The sequence below is a fragment of the Salvelinus namaycush genome, chromosome 1 (genome assembly GCF_016432855.1).
Source record: "Salvelinus namaycush isolate Seneca chromosome 1, SaNama_1.0, whole genome shotgun sequence".
NCBI classification, from domain to species: Eukaryota; Metazoa; Chordata; class Actinopteri; order Salmoniformes; family Salmonidae; genus Salvelinus; species Salvelinus namaycush.
The window spans coordinates 83,999,354-84,017,487 of record NC_052307.1 but is presented as its reverse complement, the minus strand read 5'-3'; the positions used below and the strand labels follow the sequence as shown (position 1 = coordinate 84,017,487).

General features: G+C 43.1%; 2 protein-coding genes across 2 annotated transcripts in view; one reads left to right on the top strand and one right to left on the bottom strand.

Moving 5' to 3' along the window:
- The window catches only part of LOC120053424 (uveal autoantigen with coiled-coil domains and ankyrin repeats-like), a 51,376-nt gene extending 45,698 nt beyond the window's left edge, over positions 1-5,678 (top strand). The window contains exons 3-5 of the mRNA XM_039000553.1: positions 2,209-2,297; positions 3,749-3,813; positions 5,625-5,678. Of these exons, the coding sequence (XP_038856481.1) occupies positions 2,209-2,297; positions 3,749-3,813; positions 5,625-5,678 (208 nt within the window). The remainder of the gene's footprint in view (positions 1-2,208; positions 2,298-3,748; positions 3,814-5,624) is intronic.
- Positions 5,679-12,989: 7,311 nt separating this feature from the next.
- Positions 12,990-18,134, bottom strand: part of LOC120053415 (uveal autoantigen with coiled-coil domains and ankyrin repeats-like) — a 58,744-nt gene continuing 53,599 nt past the window's right edge. Inside the window, exons 5-7 of the mRNA XM_039000541.1 lie at positions 17,933-17,990; positions 14,573-14,643; positions 12,990-13,100 (exon numbers count right to left, since the gene is read on the bottom strand). Of these exons, the coding sequence (XP_038856469.1) occupies positions 12,990-13,100; positions 14,573-14,643; positions 17,933-17,990 (240 nt within the window). The remainder of the gene's footprint in view (positions 13,101-14,572; positions 14,644-17,932; positions 17,991-18,134) is intronic.

The following is an 18,134-nucleotide window of genomic DNA, read 5'->3' as shown; positions in this document are numbered from 1 at the left end:
GTCAGGGAGTAAACGGGAGAAGAGAGGGTCAGGGAGTAAACGGGAGAAGAGAGGGTCAGGGAGTAAACGGGAGAAGAGAGGGTCAGGGAGTAAACGGGGAGAAGAGAGGGTCAGGGAGTAAACGGGAGAAGAGAGGGTCAGGGAGTAAACGGGAGAAGAGAGGGTCAGGGAGTAACGGGAGAAGAGAGGGTCAGGGAGTAAACGGGAGAAGAGAGGGTCAGGGAGTAAACGGGAGAAGAGAGGGTCAGGAGTAAACGGGAGAAGAGAGGGTCAGGGAGTAAACGGGAGAAGAGAGGGTCAGGGAGTAAACGGGAGAAGAGAGGGTCAGGGAGTAAACGGGAGAAGAGAGGGTCAGGGAGTAAACGGGAGAAGAGAGGGTCAGGGAGTAAACGGGAGAAGAGAGGGTCAGGGAGTAAACGGGAGAAGAGAGGGTCAGGGAGTAAACGGGAGAAGAGAGGGTCAGGGAGTAAACGGGAGAAGAGAGGGTCAGGGAGTAAACGGGAGAAGAGAGGGTCAGGGAGTAAACGGCAGAAGAGAGGGTCAGGGAGTAAACGGCAGAAGAGAGGGTCAGGGAGTAAACGGCAGAAGAGAGGGTCAGGGAGTAAACGGGAGAAGAGAGGGTCAGGGAGTAAACGGGAGAAGAGAGGGTCAGGGAGTAAACGGGAGAAGAGAGGGTCAGGGAGTAAACGGGAGAAGAGAGGGTCAGGGAGTAAACGGGAGAAGAGAGGGTCAGGGAGTAAACGGGAGAAGAGAGGGTCAGGGAGTAAACGGGAGAAGAGGGAGTAAACGGGAGAGAGGGTCAGGGAGTAAACGGGAGAAGAGAGGGTCAGGGAGTAAACGGGGAGAAGAGAGGGTCAGGGAGTAAACGGAGAAGAGAGGGTCAGGGAGTAAACGGGAGAAGAGAGGGTCAGGGAGTAAACGGGAGAAGAGAGGGTCAGGGAGTAAACGGGAGAAGAGAGGGTCAGGGAGTTAAACGGGGGTCAGGGAGTAAACGGGAGAAGAGAGGGTCAGGGAGTAAACGGGAGAAGAGAGGGTCAGGGAGTAAACGGGAGAAGAGAGGGTCAGGGAGTAAACGGGAGAAGAGAGGGTCAGGGAGTAAACGGGAGAAGAGAGGGTCAGGGAGTAAACGGGAAGAAGAGAGGGTCAGGGAGTAAACGGGAGAAGAGAGGGTCAGGGAGTAAACGGGAGAAGAGAGGGTCAGGGAGTAAACGGGAGAAGAGAGGGTCAGGGAGTAAACGGCAGAAAAGAGGGTCAGGGAGTAAACGGCAGAAAAGAGGGTCAGGGAGTAAACGGGAGAAGAGAGGGTCAGGGAGTAAACGGGAGAAGAGAGGGTCAGGGAGTAAACGGGAGAAGAGAGGGTCAGGGAGTAAACGGGAGAAGAGAGGGTCAGGGAGTAAACGGGAGAAGAGAGGGTCAGGGAGTAAACGGGAGAAGAGAGGGTCAGGGAGTAAACGGGAGAAGAGAGGGTCAGGGAGTAAACGGGAGAAGAGAGGGTCAGGGAGTAAACGGGAGAAGAGAGGGTCAGGGAGTAAACGGGAGAAGAGAGGGTCAGGGAGTAAACGGGAGAAGAGAGGGTCAGGGAGTAAACGGGAGAAGAGAGGGTCAGGGAGTAAACGGGAGAAGAGAGGGTCAGGGAGTAAACGGGAGAAGAGAGGGTCAGGGAGTAAACGGGAGAAGAGAGGGTCAGGGAGTAAACGGGAGAAGAGAGGGTCAGGGAGTAAACGGGAGAAGAGAGGGTCAGGGAGTAAACGGGAGAAGAGAGGGTCAGGGAGTAAACGGGAGAAGAGAGGGTCAGGGAGTAAACGGGAGAAAAGAGGGTCAGGGAATAAACGGTGAACATTGTTAGTCATGTTTGCAGTAGTGTAGATATGATCCTTTTCACGGTGATGATCATGACGGGTATTTGATAGCTTTGCTGCCTTAACAGTCCCTTATGGGTTGTTGGATCCCATTTTGTGTCTAATATGAAAATGCTCTTCAAGAGCTTGTAGTCCTGCTGCCTCAGGGTTGTTACGGGTCTAAGGTTTCTGCCCCCAGAATGCTGATCTAGTCGATAGGGTTGTCCAGCATCAATTTACAGAGTTATTTTCTCTGGCTCCATATTTCACTCTTTCACTTCACCCTTCTCCAAGCCTCTCCAAACCTGCTCGTACCCCGACCTACTGCGCTTTCCCTCCCTTCTCACGCTCTCTCCATCTCTCACCGCAGGTTCCACCTCTCCGCCACCAGGGGCCACCTGGACTGTCTCAATCTCATCCTGGGCCACAGCGTTGACCTCACAGCCACCGATGCCACCGGTGAGAGAAAGACAGATGAAGTTCATGGTTATACATTTACATGTTAGTCATTTAGCAGACGCTCTTATCCAGAGAGACGTACATGTTAGTCATTTAGCAGACGCTCTTATCCAGAGAGACGTACATGTTAGTCATTTAGCAGACGCTCTTATCCAGAGAGACTTACATGTTAGTCATTTAGCAGACGCTCTTATCCAGAGAGACTTACATGTTAGTCATTTAGCAGACGCTCTTATCCAGAGAGACTTACATGTTAGTCATTTAGCAGACACTCTTATCCAGAGAGACTTACATGTTAGTCATTTAGCAGACGCTCTTATCCAGAGAGACTTACATGTTAGTCATATAGCAGATGCTCTTATCCAGAGACACTTACAGTAGTGAGTGAATACATTTCTGTACTGGTCCCCCATAACCCTGGCATTGCAAGCACCTATGCATGGTGCGGTACAGAACAGTCCATAGGAGAGCATTAATCAATAGCCTGATCATTTCCACCAAGCCCATCTTTGGTGAAATCTTTCTAAGGGATGGGACGTGGATGTCGATTAAGGCAGCCTCTTCCAGAACACAAATATACTGAACAAAAATATAAAAGCATCTTGCAACAATTTCATTGATTTTACTGAGTTACAGTTCATATGAGGAAATCAGTCAATTGAAATAAATAAATTAGGCCCAGATCTATGGATTTCACATGACTGGGAATACAGATATGCATCTGTTAGTGACAGATACCTTACAAAAAAATGGGCCTCATCATCTCATCGCTGTATTTTTGTCTGTTCAAATTGCCACTGATAAAATGCAATTGTGTTTGTTGTCTGTAGTTTATACCTGCCCATACCATAACCCCACTGCCACCCCGGGGCACTCTGTTCACAACGTTGACATCAGCAAACCGCTGGCCCACACAACGCCATACACGTGGTCTGCGGTTGTAAGGCCGGTTGGACGTACTGCCAAATTCTCTAAAACGATGTTGGAAGCAGCTTATGGTAGAGAAATGAACATTCAATTATCTGGCAACCGTTCTGGTGGACATTCCTGCAGTCAGCATGCTAATATGACACACTCCCTCAAAACATGAGACATCTGTGGCATTGTGACAAAACTACACATGTTAGTGGCCTTTTATTTTCCCCAGCACAAGGCACACCTGTGTAATGATCATGCTGTTTAATCAGCTTCTTGATATGCCACATCTGTCAGGTGGATGGATTCTCTTGGCAAAGAAGAAATGCTCACTAAGAGGGATGTATCCAAATTTGTGCAAATCATATGAGAGAACTAAGCTTTTTGTGCGTATGGAACATTTCTGGGATGTTTTATTTCAGTTCATGAAACATGGGACCAACACTTTACATGTTGCGTTCATATTTTTGTTCAGTGTAGATTATGGAAGATATTGATTTTGTGTATTGCTGATCTGTTGAGTTTTTTTCTTGCAGGTAAAAACGCCCTTCATCTCGCTTCCAGAAATGGCCAGTCGCTTTGTGTGCAGAAGCTATTGCAGGTACAGTCACTTAAAACAACGACCTCCATTCGCATGAACTTACCTGTGTGATCTGTGCATTATGAAACGGGTATCTGAACGGAATGTGCCGCAACGTGTATTTTTGAGGCTTAGTTGCCAGGTGTCAGGGGTGGTTTCAGATTAAATCTAGTCCTGGACTAAAATACATATACAATGGACATTCCCCATTGGAAGTTAAGATTCATTAAGATACGCTACATGACCAAGAGTATGTGGACACCCTTTCAAATGAGTGGATTCAGCTATTTCGGCCACACCCGTTGCTGACAGTTGTATAAAATAGAGTGCATAGTCATGCAATCTCCATAGACTAACATTGGCAATAGAATTTCCCGTATTTGAAGAGCTCCGTGAATTTCATCGTGGTACCGTCGTAGGATGCCACCTTTCCAACAAGTTAGTTTCTGCTCTGCTATAGCTGCCCTGGTCAACTGTAAGTGCTGTTATTGTGAAGTGGGAACATCTAAGAGCAACAACGGCTCAGCTGCTAAGTGGTAAGCAACACAAGCTCACAGAAGGATTGTCGAGTGCTGAAGCACACAGCGCCTAAAAAGACACCTGTCCTCAGGTTGCAACACTCCCTACCAAGTTCCAAGCTGCCTCTGGAAGCAATGTCAGCACAATAACTGTTTTTCGGGAACTTCATGAAATGGGTTTCCATGGCCGAGCAGCCGCACAAGCCTAAGATCACCATGCGCAATGCCAAGCGTCAGCTGGAGTGGTGTAAAGCTCGCCTCCATTGGACTCTGGAGCAGTGGAAATACGTTCTCTGGAGTGATGAATCACGCTTCACCATCTGCCAGTCCAACGGACGAATCTAGGTTTGGCGGATGCCAAGAGAACGCTACCTGCCTGAATGCACAGTGTCAACTGTAATGTTTGGTGGAGGAGAAATAATGGTCTGGGGTTGTTTTTCAGGGTTTGGGCAAGACCCATTAGTTCCAGTGAAGGGAAATCTAACGCTACAGCATACAATGACATTCTAGATAATTCTGTCCTTCCAACTTTGTGACAACAGTTTGGGAGGTTTCAGCATGACAAATGCCCGGTGTACAAGCAAGGTCCATACAGAAATGTTAGTCGATCGTGTGGAGTCACTTGACTGGCCTGCACAGAGCCCTGACCTCAACCCCATCGAACACTTTTGGGATGAATTGGAACGCTGACTGCGAGTCAGGCCTAATCGCCCAAAATCTGTGCTCGACCTCACTAATGCTCTTGTGGCTGAATGGAACCAATGCCCCAGCAATGTTCCAACATCTAGTGGAAAGCCTTCCCAGAAGAGTGGAGGCTAATGTATCCCAGCAACACGCCATATTAATGCACATGATTGTTGGAATGAGATTGTTTTGTTGAGCAGGGTCCAAATACTTTTGTATGTCCATAATGTTGACCAATACTCTTCTCAGTTTCCTGTGAGGAGGAAATAACATTTTGTTGCTTTACCTTCGCCAGACAAGCAGCTGCAGTGATATTGAAACATGTTTGAAATATATTTGATCTGTTTACAGTGACTAAATTGTGCATTGTAGGCTGTATGGTTGTTTGAGAACGCTGGCTTTGTTTGGCATCGCCCCTGATAGGGAAACAGTCGCCCCTGATAGGGCAACAGTAGCAGCCTGTTGAGTTGCAATTAATTTATGTGTTTACAATAAGGCCCTGTGATCAAACAAGCCACCGGCCACATTAAGTGCCGCCCCACTGAAAGAATGGCAGCTTACCAGCGGGGTGTTGGTCGTGTTGACAAGGCTGCCCTCTCGCAAACCATGCCGTCATCGCGCTTGACATAGCAACCCAACTCCCGGGCCGAGGGGAAATCCTACTTGCCCCCCGACCCCCACTAGAGGTATAGAATTCCATGCCCCCCACCCCTCCCTTAGCTGTTATCTGACCTGCTACTCATTTTGGGACCTTGTGTGCTAGAGAGAGCAGGGTTTTCTAGTGGGCCCTGAGAAGGCCTGAGTTAGGAGACCTTAAAGGCCTGCTGTTGGCATTGAGCCTTTAACAGCTCTCTTGGCTGTCAATGCTACAGCATTATTGTCAGCCTCTGTCTGACTGACTGTCCCCGTCTGTGTGAGATGATATCACAGTGAACACTACGTTGATAACTGGACCCCAATCAATACACACACTTGTAACTGAAGCCCCCATCAATACACAACTGTAACTGAACCCCATCAATACACACTGTAACTGAAACCCATCAATACACACTGTAATGATAACATCATACCACTAGTAACTGAACATAATACACACTGTAACTGAACAACATCAATAAAACTGTAACGGACAACATCATACACACTGTAACTGAACAAATCATTACACACTGTACTGAACCCCATCAATACACACTGTAACTGAACCCCATCAATCACACACTGTAACGGAACCCCATCAATACACATCACACTGTAACTGAACCCCATCATACACACTGTAACTGAACCCCATCAACACACACTGTAACTGAACCCCATCAATACACACTGTAACTGAACCCCATCAATACACACTGTAACTGAACAACATCATACCAACTGTAACTGACCCCATCAATACACACTGTAACTGATAACATCAATACACACTAAATGGATAACATCAATACACACTGTAACTGAACAATCATACACACTGTAACTGAACCCCATCAATACACACTGTAACTGAACCCCATCATACACACTGTAACTGACAACATCAATACACACTGTAACTAACAACATCAATACACACTGTAACTGAACCCCACTACACACTGTACTGACCCCATCACTGACTGAACACATCAATACACACTGTAACTGACCCCATCAATACACCTGTAACTGAATAACATCAATACACACTGTAACTGATAACATCAATACACACTGTAACTGAATAACATCAATACACACTGTAACTGAACCCCTCAATACACACTGTAACTGAACACATCAATACACACTGTAACTGAACCCCATCAATACCCACTGTAACTGAACAACATCATACACACTGTAACTGAACACATAACCACTACTGAACCCCATCAATACACACTGTAACTGAACCCCATCAATACACACTGTAACTGAACCCCATCAATACACACTGTAACTGAACCCCATCAATACCAACTGTAACTGAACCCCATCAATACACACTGTAACTGAACCCCATAATAACACACTGTAACTGAAACCCCATCAATACACACTGTAACTGAACCCCATCAATACACCTGTACTGAACCCCATCAATACACACTGAACTGAACCCCATCAATACACACTGTACTGAAACCCCATCAATACACACTGTAACTGAACCCATCAATACACACTAATACTGAACCCCATCATACACACTGTAACTGAACCCATCATATACACACTGTCGAACCCATCAATACACACTGTAACTGAACCCCATCAATACACACTGTAACTGAACCCCATCAATACACACTGTAACTGAACCCCCATCAATACACACTGTAACTGATAACTCATCACACTGTACTGATACATCAATACACACTGTAACTGAAAACATCATATACACACTGTAACTGAACATCAATACACACTAACTGAACATCAATCCACTGTAACTGAACCCACAATCACACTGTAACTGAAACCCATCAATACACACTGTAAACTGAACAACATCAATACACACTGTAACTGAACACATCAATACACACTGTAACTGAACCCTCAATCACACTGTACTGAACCCCATCAATAACATGTAACTGAACCCCATCAATACACCTAACTGAACCCTCAATCCACACTGAAACTGAACCCCATCAATACAACACTGTAACTGAACCCCATCAATAACATCTGTAACTGAACCCCATCAATACACACTGTAACTGAACCCCATCAATACACACTGTAACTGAACCCCATCATACACACTGTAACTGAACCCCATCAATAACATGTAACTGAACCCCATCAATACACACTGTAACTGAACCCCAATACAACACTGTAACGGAACCCCATCAATAACACTGTAACTGAACCCCATCAATCACACTGTAACTGAACCCCATCAATCACACTGTACTGAACCCCTCAATACACACTCTGTAACTGAACCCCATCAATACACACCTGTACTGAACCCTCAAACACACTGTAACTGCCCCATCAATACCACTGTACTGAACATCAATACACACTGTAACTGACAACATCAATACACACTGTAACTGAACACATCAATACACACTGTAACTGAACCCCATCAATACACACTGTAACTGAACCCCATCAATACACACACTGTAACTGAACCCCATCAATACACACTGTAACTGAACCCATCAATACACACTGTAACTGAACCCCATCACACACACTGTAACTGAAACCCCATCAATACACACTGTAACTGAACCCCATCAATACACACTGTAACTGAACACATCAATACACACTGTAACTGAACCCATCAATACACACTGTAACTGGATAACATCATACACACTAACGAAACATCAATACCACTGTAACTGAACCATCAATCACACCTGTAACTGAACCCCATCAATACACACTGTAACTGACCCCATCAATACACACTGTAACTGAACAACATCAATACACACTGTAACTAAACAACATCAATACACACTGTAACTGAACCCCACCAATACACACTGTGACTGAACCCCATCAATACACACTGTAACTGAACAACATCAATACACACTGTAACTGAACCCCATCAATACACACTGTAACTGAATAACATCAATACACACTGTAACTGGATAACATCATACACACGTACTGAATAACATCAATACACACTGTAACTGAACCCCATCAATACACACTGTAACTGAACAACATCAATACACACTGTAACTGAACCCCATCAATACACACTGTAACTGAACACATCAATACACATGTAACTGAACACATCAATACACACTAACTGAACAACATCAATACACACTGTAACTGAACCCCATCATACACACTGTAACTGAACCCCATCAATACACACTGTACTGAACCCCATCAATACACACTGTAACTGAACCCCATCAATACACACTGTAACGGAACCCCATCAATACACACTGTAACTGAACCCCATCAATACACACGTAACTGAACCCCATCAATCACACTGTACTGAACCCATCAATACACACTGTAACTGAACCCCATCAATACACACTGTAACTGAACCCCATCATACACACTGTAACTGAACCCATCAATACCACTGTAACTGACCCCATCTACCACTGTAACTGAACCCCATCAATACACACGTAACTGAACCCCTCAATACACACTGTAACTGAACAACATCATACACACTTGTAACTGAACAACATCAATACACACTGTACTGAACCATCAATACACACTGTAACTGAACAACATCAATACACACTGTAACTGAACAACTCAATACACACTGTACCTGAACCCCATCAATACACACAACTGAAATAACATCAATACACACTGTAACTGATAACATCAATACACACTGTAACTGAAACATCAATACACACTGTAACTGAACCCCATCAATACACACTGTAACTGAATAACATCAATACACACTGAACAACCCATCAATACCACTGTAACTGAACAATCAATACACACTGTAACTGAACCCCATCAATACACACTGTAACTGAACCCCATCAATACACACTGTAACTGAACCCATCAATACACACTGTAACTGAACCCCATCAATACACACTGTAACTGAACCCCTCATACACACTGTACTGAAACATCATACACCTGTAACTACCCCATCAATACACACTGTAACTGAACCCATCAATACACACTGTACTGAAACATCATACACACTGTAACTGAACACAATAACACTGTAACTGAACCCATCAATACACACTGTAACTGAACCCCATCAATACACACTGTAACTGAACCCCATCAATACACACTGTAACTGAACCCCATCAATACACACTGTAACTGAACCCCATCAATACACACTGTAACTGAACCCCATCAATACACACTGTAACTGAACCCCATCAATACACACTGTAACTGAACCCCATCAATACACACACTGTAACTAAACCCCATCAATACACACCTGTAACTGAACCCATCAATACCACACTGTAACTGAACCCCATCAATACACACACTGTAACTGAACCCCATCAATACACCACTGTACTGAACCCCTCAATAACACACTGTAACTGACCCCATCAATACACACTGTAACTGAACCCCAACCAATACACACTGTAACTGAACCCCCAATACACACTGTAACTGAACCCATCAATACACACTGTAACTGAACCATCAATACACACTGTAACTGAACCCCATCATACACACTGTAACTGAACCCCATCAATACACACTGTAACTGAACCCCATCAATACACACACTGTAACTGAACCCCATCAATACACACTGTAACTGAACAACATCAATACCCACTGTACTGAACCCCATCAATACACTGTACTGAACACATCAATAACACTGTCCTGAACCCCATCAATAACACTGTAACTGAACACATCAATACACACTGTAACTGAACCCCATCAATACACCTGTAACTGAACCCCATCAATACACACTGTAATGAACCCCATCATACACACTGTCTGAACAACATCATAACACTGTAACTGAACCCCATCAATACACACTGTAACTGATAACATCAATACACACTGTAACTGACCCCTCAATACACACTGTAACTGAACCCCATCATACACACTGTAACTGAACCCCATCAATACACACTGTAACTGACACACCATCAATACACACTGTAATGAACCCCATCAATACACACTGTAACTGAACCCCATCAATACACACTGTAACTGAACCCCATCAATACACACTGTAACTGAACCCCATCAATACACACTGTAACTGAACCCCATCAATACACACTGTAACTGAACCCCATCAATACACACTGTAACTGAACCCCATCAATACACACTGTAACTGAACCCCATCAATACCACCTGTAACTGAACCCCATCAATACACACTGTAACTGAACCCCATCAATACCACTGTAACTGAACCCATCAATACACACTGTAACTGAACCCCATCAAACACACTGTAACTGAACCCATCAATACACACTGTAACTGAACCCCATCAATACACACTGTAACTGAACCCCATCAATACACACTGTAAACTGAACCCCATCAATACACACTGTAACTGAACCCATCAATACACACTGTAACTGAACCCATCAATACACACTGTAACTGAACCCCATCAATACACACTATAACTGAACCCCATCATTCACCACTATAACTGAACCCCATCATACACACTGTAACTGAACCCCATCAATACACACTGTAACTGAACCCCATCAATACACACTGTAACTGAACCCCATCATACACACGGTAACTGAACCCCATCAATACACACTGTAACTGAAACATCAATACACACTGTAACTGAACAACATCAATACACACTGTAACTGAACCTCAATACACACTAACTGAACCCCATCATCACACGTACTGACACATAACTGTAACTGAACCCCACCAATACACACTGTAACTGAACAACATCAATACCATGTAACTGAACATCAATACACACTGTAACACTGAACCCCATCAATACACACTGTAACTGAACCCATCAATAGACATGTAACTGAACCCCATCAATACACACTGTAACTGAACCCCTCAATACACACTGTAACTGAACCCCATCAATACACACTGTACTGAACCCCATCAATAGACATGTAACTGAACCCCATCAATACACACTGTAACTGAACCCCATCAATACACACTGTAACTGAACCCCATCAATACACACTGTAACTGAACCCCATCAATAGACATTGTAACTGAACCCCATCAATACACACTAACTGAACCCCATCAATACACACTGTAACTGAACCCCATCAATACACACTGTAACTGAACCCCATCAATACACACGTAATGAACCCACAATACACACTGTAACTGAACCCCATCAATACACACTGTAACTGAACCCATCAATACACACTGTAACTGAACAACATCAATACACCTGTAACTGAACAACATCAATACACACTGTAACTGAACAACATCAATACACACTGTACTGAACCCCATCAATACACACTGTAACTGAACCCATCAATACCCAACTGTAACTGAACCCCATCAATACACACCTGTAACGAACCCCATCAATACACACTGTAACTGAACCCCATCAATACACACTGTAACTGAACCCCATCAATACACACTGTAACTGAACCCCATCAATACACACTGTAACTGAACCCCATAAATACACACTGTAACTGAACCCCACCATACACACTGTAACTGAACACCTCAATACACACTGTACTGAACCCCATCAATACACACTGTAACTGAACCCCATCAATAGACATTGTAACTGAACCCCATCAATCACACCTGTAATGAACCCCATCAATACACACACTGTAACTGAACCCCATCAATACACAACTGTAACTGAACCCCATCATACACACTGTAACTGAACAACATCAATACACACTGTAACTGAACAACATCAATACACACTGTAACTGAACAACATCAATACACACTGTAACTGAACAACATCAATACACACTGTAACTGAACAACATCAATACACACTGTAACTGAACCCCATCAATACACACTGTAACTGAACCCCATCAATACACACTGTAACTGAACCCCACCAACACACACTGTAACTGAACCCCACCAATACACACTGTAACTGAACCCCACCAATACACACTGTAACTGAACAACATCAATACACACTGTAACTGAACCCCATCAATACACACACTAACTGAACAACATCAATACACACTGTAACTGAACAACATCAATACACACTGTAACTGAACCCCATCAATACACACTGTAACTGAACCCCATCAATACACACACTGTAACTGAACCCCATCAATACACACTGTAACTGAACAACATCAATACACACTGTAACTGAACCCCATCAATAAACACTGAGTGAATAACAAGTGAAGCTTTGAATACATTTCATTTAGTAGCTAGCTGTGATGCTTTGTGGACCCTGGGTGGACCAGCTTACTTGTTCTGTTTGTCACGGATGGCGATGTCGGCCCCTCGCTCCAACAGCAGCCGGCAGATGTGTGGATGGCACATCTGGGTAGCCAGCACCAGAGGTGTCCGCCCATCCTGCAGTACACACACACAGACAGAGAGAACAGAGCTAGTGATTCACGGCTGTGATGATTAGCTCATTACTACAGTAGTTCGTTAAGGATAAACATAGAGCAGCAGGTGTAATCTATATGTGATGAATAATTACAGTGTATTGGAGTTGTTGTAAAGCATTATAAAGAGACAGAATGGATGTGTGACTGTGTGTTCACATAGAGACAGCATGGATGTGTGACTGTGTGTTCACATAGAGACAGCATGGATGTGTGACTGTGTGTTCATATAAAGAGACAGAATGGATGTGTGACTGTGTTCACATAAAGAGACAGAATGGATGTGTGACTGTGTTCACATAAAGAGACAGAATGGATGTGTGACTGTGTTCACATAAAGAGACAGAATGGATGTGTGACTGTGTTCACATAGAGACAGAATGGATGTGTGACTGTGTGTTCACATAAAGAGACAGAATGGATGTGTGACTGTGTGTTCACATAAAGAGACAGAATGGATGTGTGACTGTGTGTTCACATAAAGAGACAGAATGGATGTGTGACTGTGTTCACATAAAGAGACAGAATGGATGTGTGACTGTGTTCATAAAAAGAGACAGAATGGATGTGTGACTGTTCATATAAAGAGACAGAATGGATGTGTGACTGTGTTCACATAGAGACAGAATGGATGTGTGACTGTGTGTTCACATAAAGAGACAGAATGGATGTGTGACTGTGTGTTCACATAGAGACAGAATGGATGTGTGACTGTGTGTTCACATAAAGAGACAGAATGGATGTGTGACTGTGTGTTCACATAAAGAGACAGAATGGATGTGTGACTGTGTTCACATAAAGAGACAGAATGGATGTGTGACTGTGTTCACATAAAGAGACAGAATGGATGTGTGACTGTGTTCATATAAAGAGACAGAATGGATGTGTGACTGTGTGTTCACATAAAGAGACAGAATGGATGTGTGACTGTGTTCACATAAAGAGACAGAATGGATGTGTGACTGTGTGTTCACATAAAGAGACAGAATGGATGTGTGACTGTGTGTTCACATAAAGAGACAGAATGGATGTGTGACTGTGTGTTCACATAAAGAGACAGAATGGATGTGTGACTGTGTGTTCACATAAAGAGACAGAATGGATGTGTGACTGTGTTCACATAAAGAGACAGAATGGATGTGTGACTGTGTGTTCACATAAAGAAACAGAATGGATGTGTGACTGTGTGTTCACATAAAGAGACAGAATGGATGTGTGACTGAGTGTTCATATTTGCCCACCACAATGGTATTCTTCTCACTAAACCTAAACCCTGGCAGTACAAGTGCATTGAAATATATATTTTATCACAATCAAGACAGTGAGAGATTTTCAGTTGAATTGCTGTGCAAGTGACCCAACTTACAAAATAAAATGTTGACTTTTCTACACTATAGATCAAGAGGTGTGAATGAATTGGACATCAATACTCACAAAATCACTTGCGTTTACAGATGCCCCGCTGTCACACAGTAGTTTGACGCTAGAGGAGCAGCCTGCCATCACTTGGACACACAAAGATAAACCATCATTATTTCACACCATCAAATAAATGGACAGCAAAGCCTGAATAATTCCAGGATCTTGCCAAATAAAATGATGAACACAGAGCTCAGTAGAGGACTGGTATAGTAATGAACACAGAGCTCAGTAGAGGACTGGTACAGTAATGAACACAGAGCTCAGTAGAGGACTGGTATAGTAATGAACACAGAGCTCAGTAGAGGACTGGTACAGTAATGAACACAGAGCTCAGTAGAGGACTGGTACAGTAATGAACACAGAGCTCAGTAGAGGACTGGTACAGTAATGAACACAGAGCTCAGTAGAGGACTGGTACAGTAATGAACACAGAGCTCAGTATGGAACTGGTATAGTAATGAACACAGAGCTCAGTATGGGACTGGTATAGTAATGAACACAGAGCTCAGTAGAGGACTGGTATAGTAATGAACACAGAGCTCAGTAGAGGACTGGTATAGTAATGAACACAGAGCTCAGTAGAGGACTGGTACAGTAATGAACACAGAGCTCAGTATGAGACTGGTATAGTAATGAGCACAGAGCTCAGTAGAGGACTGGTACAGTAATGAACACAGAGCTCAGTATGAGACTGGTATAGTAATGAGCACAGAGCTCAGTATGGGACTGGTATAGTAATGAACACAGAGCTCAGTAGAGGACTGGTATAGTAATGAACAGAGCTCAGTATGAGACTGGTATAGTAATGAGCACAGAGCTCAGTATGGGACTGGTATAGTAATGAACACAGAACTCAGTAGAGGACTGGTATAGTAATGAACACAGAGCTCAGTAGAGGACTGGTACAGTAATGAACACAGAGCTCAGTATGAGACTGGTATAGTAATGAACACAGAGCTCAGTAGAGGACTGGTATAATAATGAACACAGAGCTCAGTATGGAACTGGTATAGTAATGAACACAGAGCTCAGTATGGGACTGGTATAGTAATGAACACAGAGCTCAGTATTTGACTGGTATAGTAATGAGCACAGAGCTCAGTATGGGACTGGTATAGTAATGAACACAGAGCTCAGTATGGGACTGGTATAGTAATGAACACAGAGCTCAGTATTGGACTGGTATAGTAATGAACACAGAGCTCAGTATGGGACTGGTATAGTAATGAGCACAGAGCTCAGTATGGGACTGGTATAGTAATTAACACAGAGCTCAGTATTGGACTGGTATAGTAATGAACACAGAGCTCAGTAGAGGACTGGTATAGTAATGAACACAGAGCTCAGTATGGGACTGGTATAGTAATGAACACAGAGCTCAGTATGGGACTGGTACAGTAATGAACACAGAGCTCAGTACGGGACTGGCATAGTAATGAGAAATCAATCCTGTGCAGCAGGCGTTCACCCTGGCAGGTTTACATCTCGCATGCAGAGGTAGGGTAAGGATAAACGTGTGTGCAACAGGTGAATCTATATGGGATTCCAATGTACTGGCGGTTTTGTTGTACAGCACTACAAAGAGACAGAATGGGGTGCTTGTGTTCATATTTGCCTTTAAGGACTTTGCTCAGCCCATATTGGGCTCATGTAGTATTGACAGGACACTTCTATCAGAGTAAATCATCTCTTCAAGCATCGGGAGTGGAGCACATTCAAGAAAATCTGATCATATTACTGAAGAGCAGACGTGTCTTAAGGGGATATACTGTAGCTCAGCGTTAATTAGCGTTTTAGCCTATTAAATGTTCTTCGCCTCGACCAAGCCCCCCCCCCCCACCCCACCCCGATGGAAATGTTTGTGCGAGTGAAAATCAACCTTGACACAACCTATACTGTCAAATTCCACAGTCCATTTCATGTTCCTATCAACCCATCAGGATCCTATCATTCTATCATGTTCCTATCATTCTATCATGTTCCTATCATGTTCCTATCATTCTATCTTGTTCCTATCATTCTATCATGTTCCTATCATTCTATCATGTTCCTATCAACCCATCAGGATCCTATCATTCTATCATGTTCCTATCATTCTATCATGTTCCTATCATGTTCCTATCATTCTATCTTGTTCCTATCATTCTATCATGTTCCTATCATTCTATCATGTTCCTATACCCATCAGGATCCTATCATTCTATCATGTTCCTACATTCTATCATGTTCCTACATGTCCTATCATTCTATCTTGTTCCTATCATTCTATCATGTTCCTATCATTCTATCATGTTCCTATCAACCCATCAGGATCCTATCATTCTATCATGTTCCTATCATTCTATCATGTTCCTATCATGTTCCTATCATTCCATCATGTTCCTATCAATCTATCATGTTCCTATCATTCTATCATGTTCCTATCATTCTATCATGTTCCTATCATGTTCCTATCATGTTCCTATCATTCTATCATGTTCCTATCATTGTATCATGCTCCTATCATTCTATCATGTTCCTATCATTCTATCATGTTCCTATCAATCTATCAGAAACCTATCATGTTCCTATCAATTTATCATGTTCCTATCAATCTATCAGGAACCTATCATGTTCCTATCAATCTATCATGTTCCTATCAATCTATCAGGAACCTATCATGTTCCTATCAATCTATCATGTTCCTATCAATCTATCAGGAACCTATCATGTTCCTATCAATTTATCATGTTCCTATCAATCTATCATGTTCCTATCAATCTATCAGGAACCTATCATGTCCTATCAATCTATCATGTTCCTATCAATCTATCATGTTCCTATCAATCTATCATGTTCCTATCAATCTATCAGGAACCTATCAATCTATCAGGAACCTATCATGTTCCTATCAATCTATCATGTTCTTATCAATCTATCAGGAACCTATCATGTTCCTATCAATTTATCATGTTCCTATCAATCTATCATGTTCCTATCAATTTATCATGTTCCTATCAATCTATCATGTTCCTATCAATCTATCAGGAACCTATCAATCTATCAGGAACCTATCATGTTCCTATCAATCTATCATGTTCCTATCAATCTATCAGGAACCTATCATGTTCCTATCAATCTATCTGGAACCTGTCATGATAGTATGTGAAGTGAATGTCATACAGTGTAATACTGCATTGGGTCATCAATCGTCTATTCAAAGCACATCTCTGTACCGACTCTGGTGTGTACATCTGTCTGCCAGTGTTCATTAGGATCTCTTGGGTAGCTCATTACACCAAATTAGAGAAAGTAGAGAAGTGAAAGGCATCTACTGTAATGACAGAGGAGAGGAGGGGAGAGGAGGGGAGAAGGATCCAAACTGTTTCTCACCAGCGTCGTGTAGAGCTGTCCTCCCCTGCAAGTCCACATTCCCCACAGGACAGTTGTGCTGCAAAACCACACAAATCATCTTAAATGTCATACGCCTCTTAAAAACCTATGAGCCACTCACCCTGACAAAACTCTTCTTACATTTCTGCTTGCATCGCTCAAAAGAACACTCTGTGGGAGCAATCACTTAGGTCTATTTTTA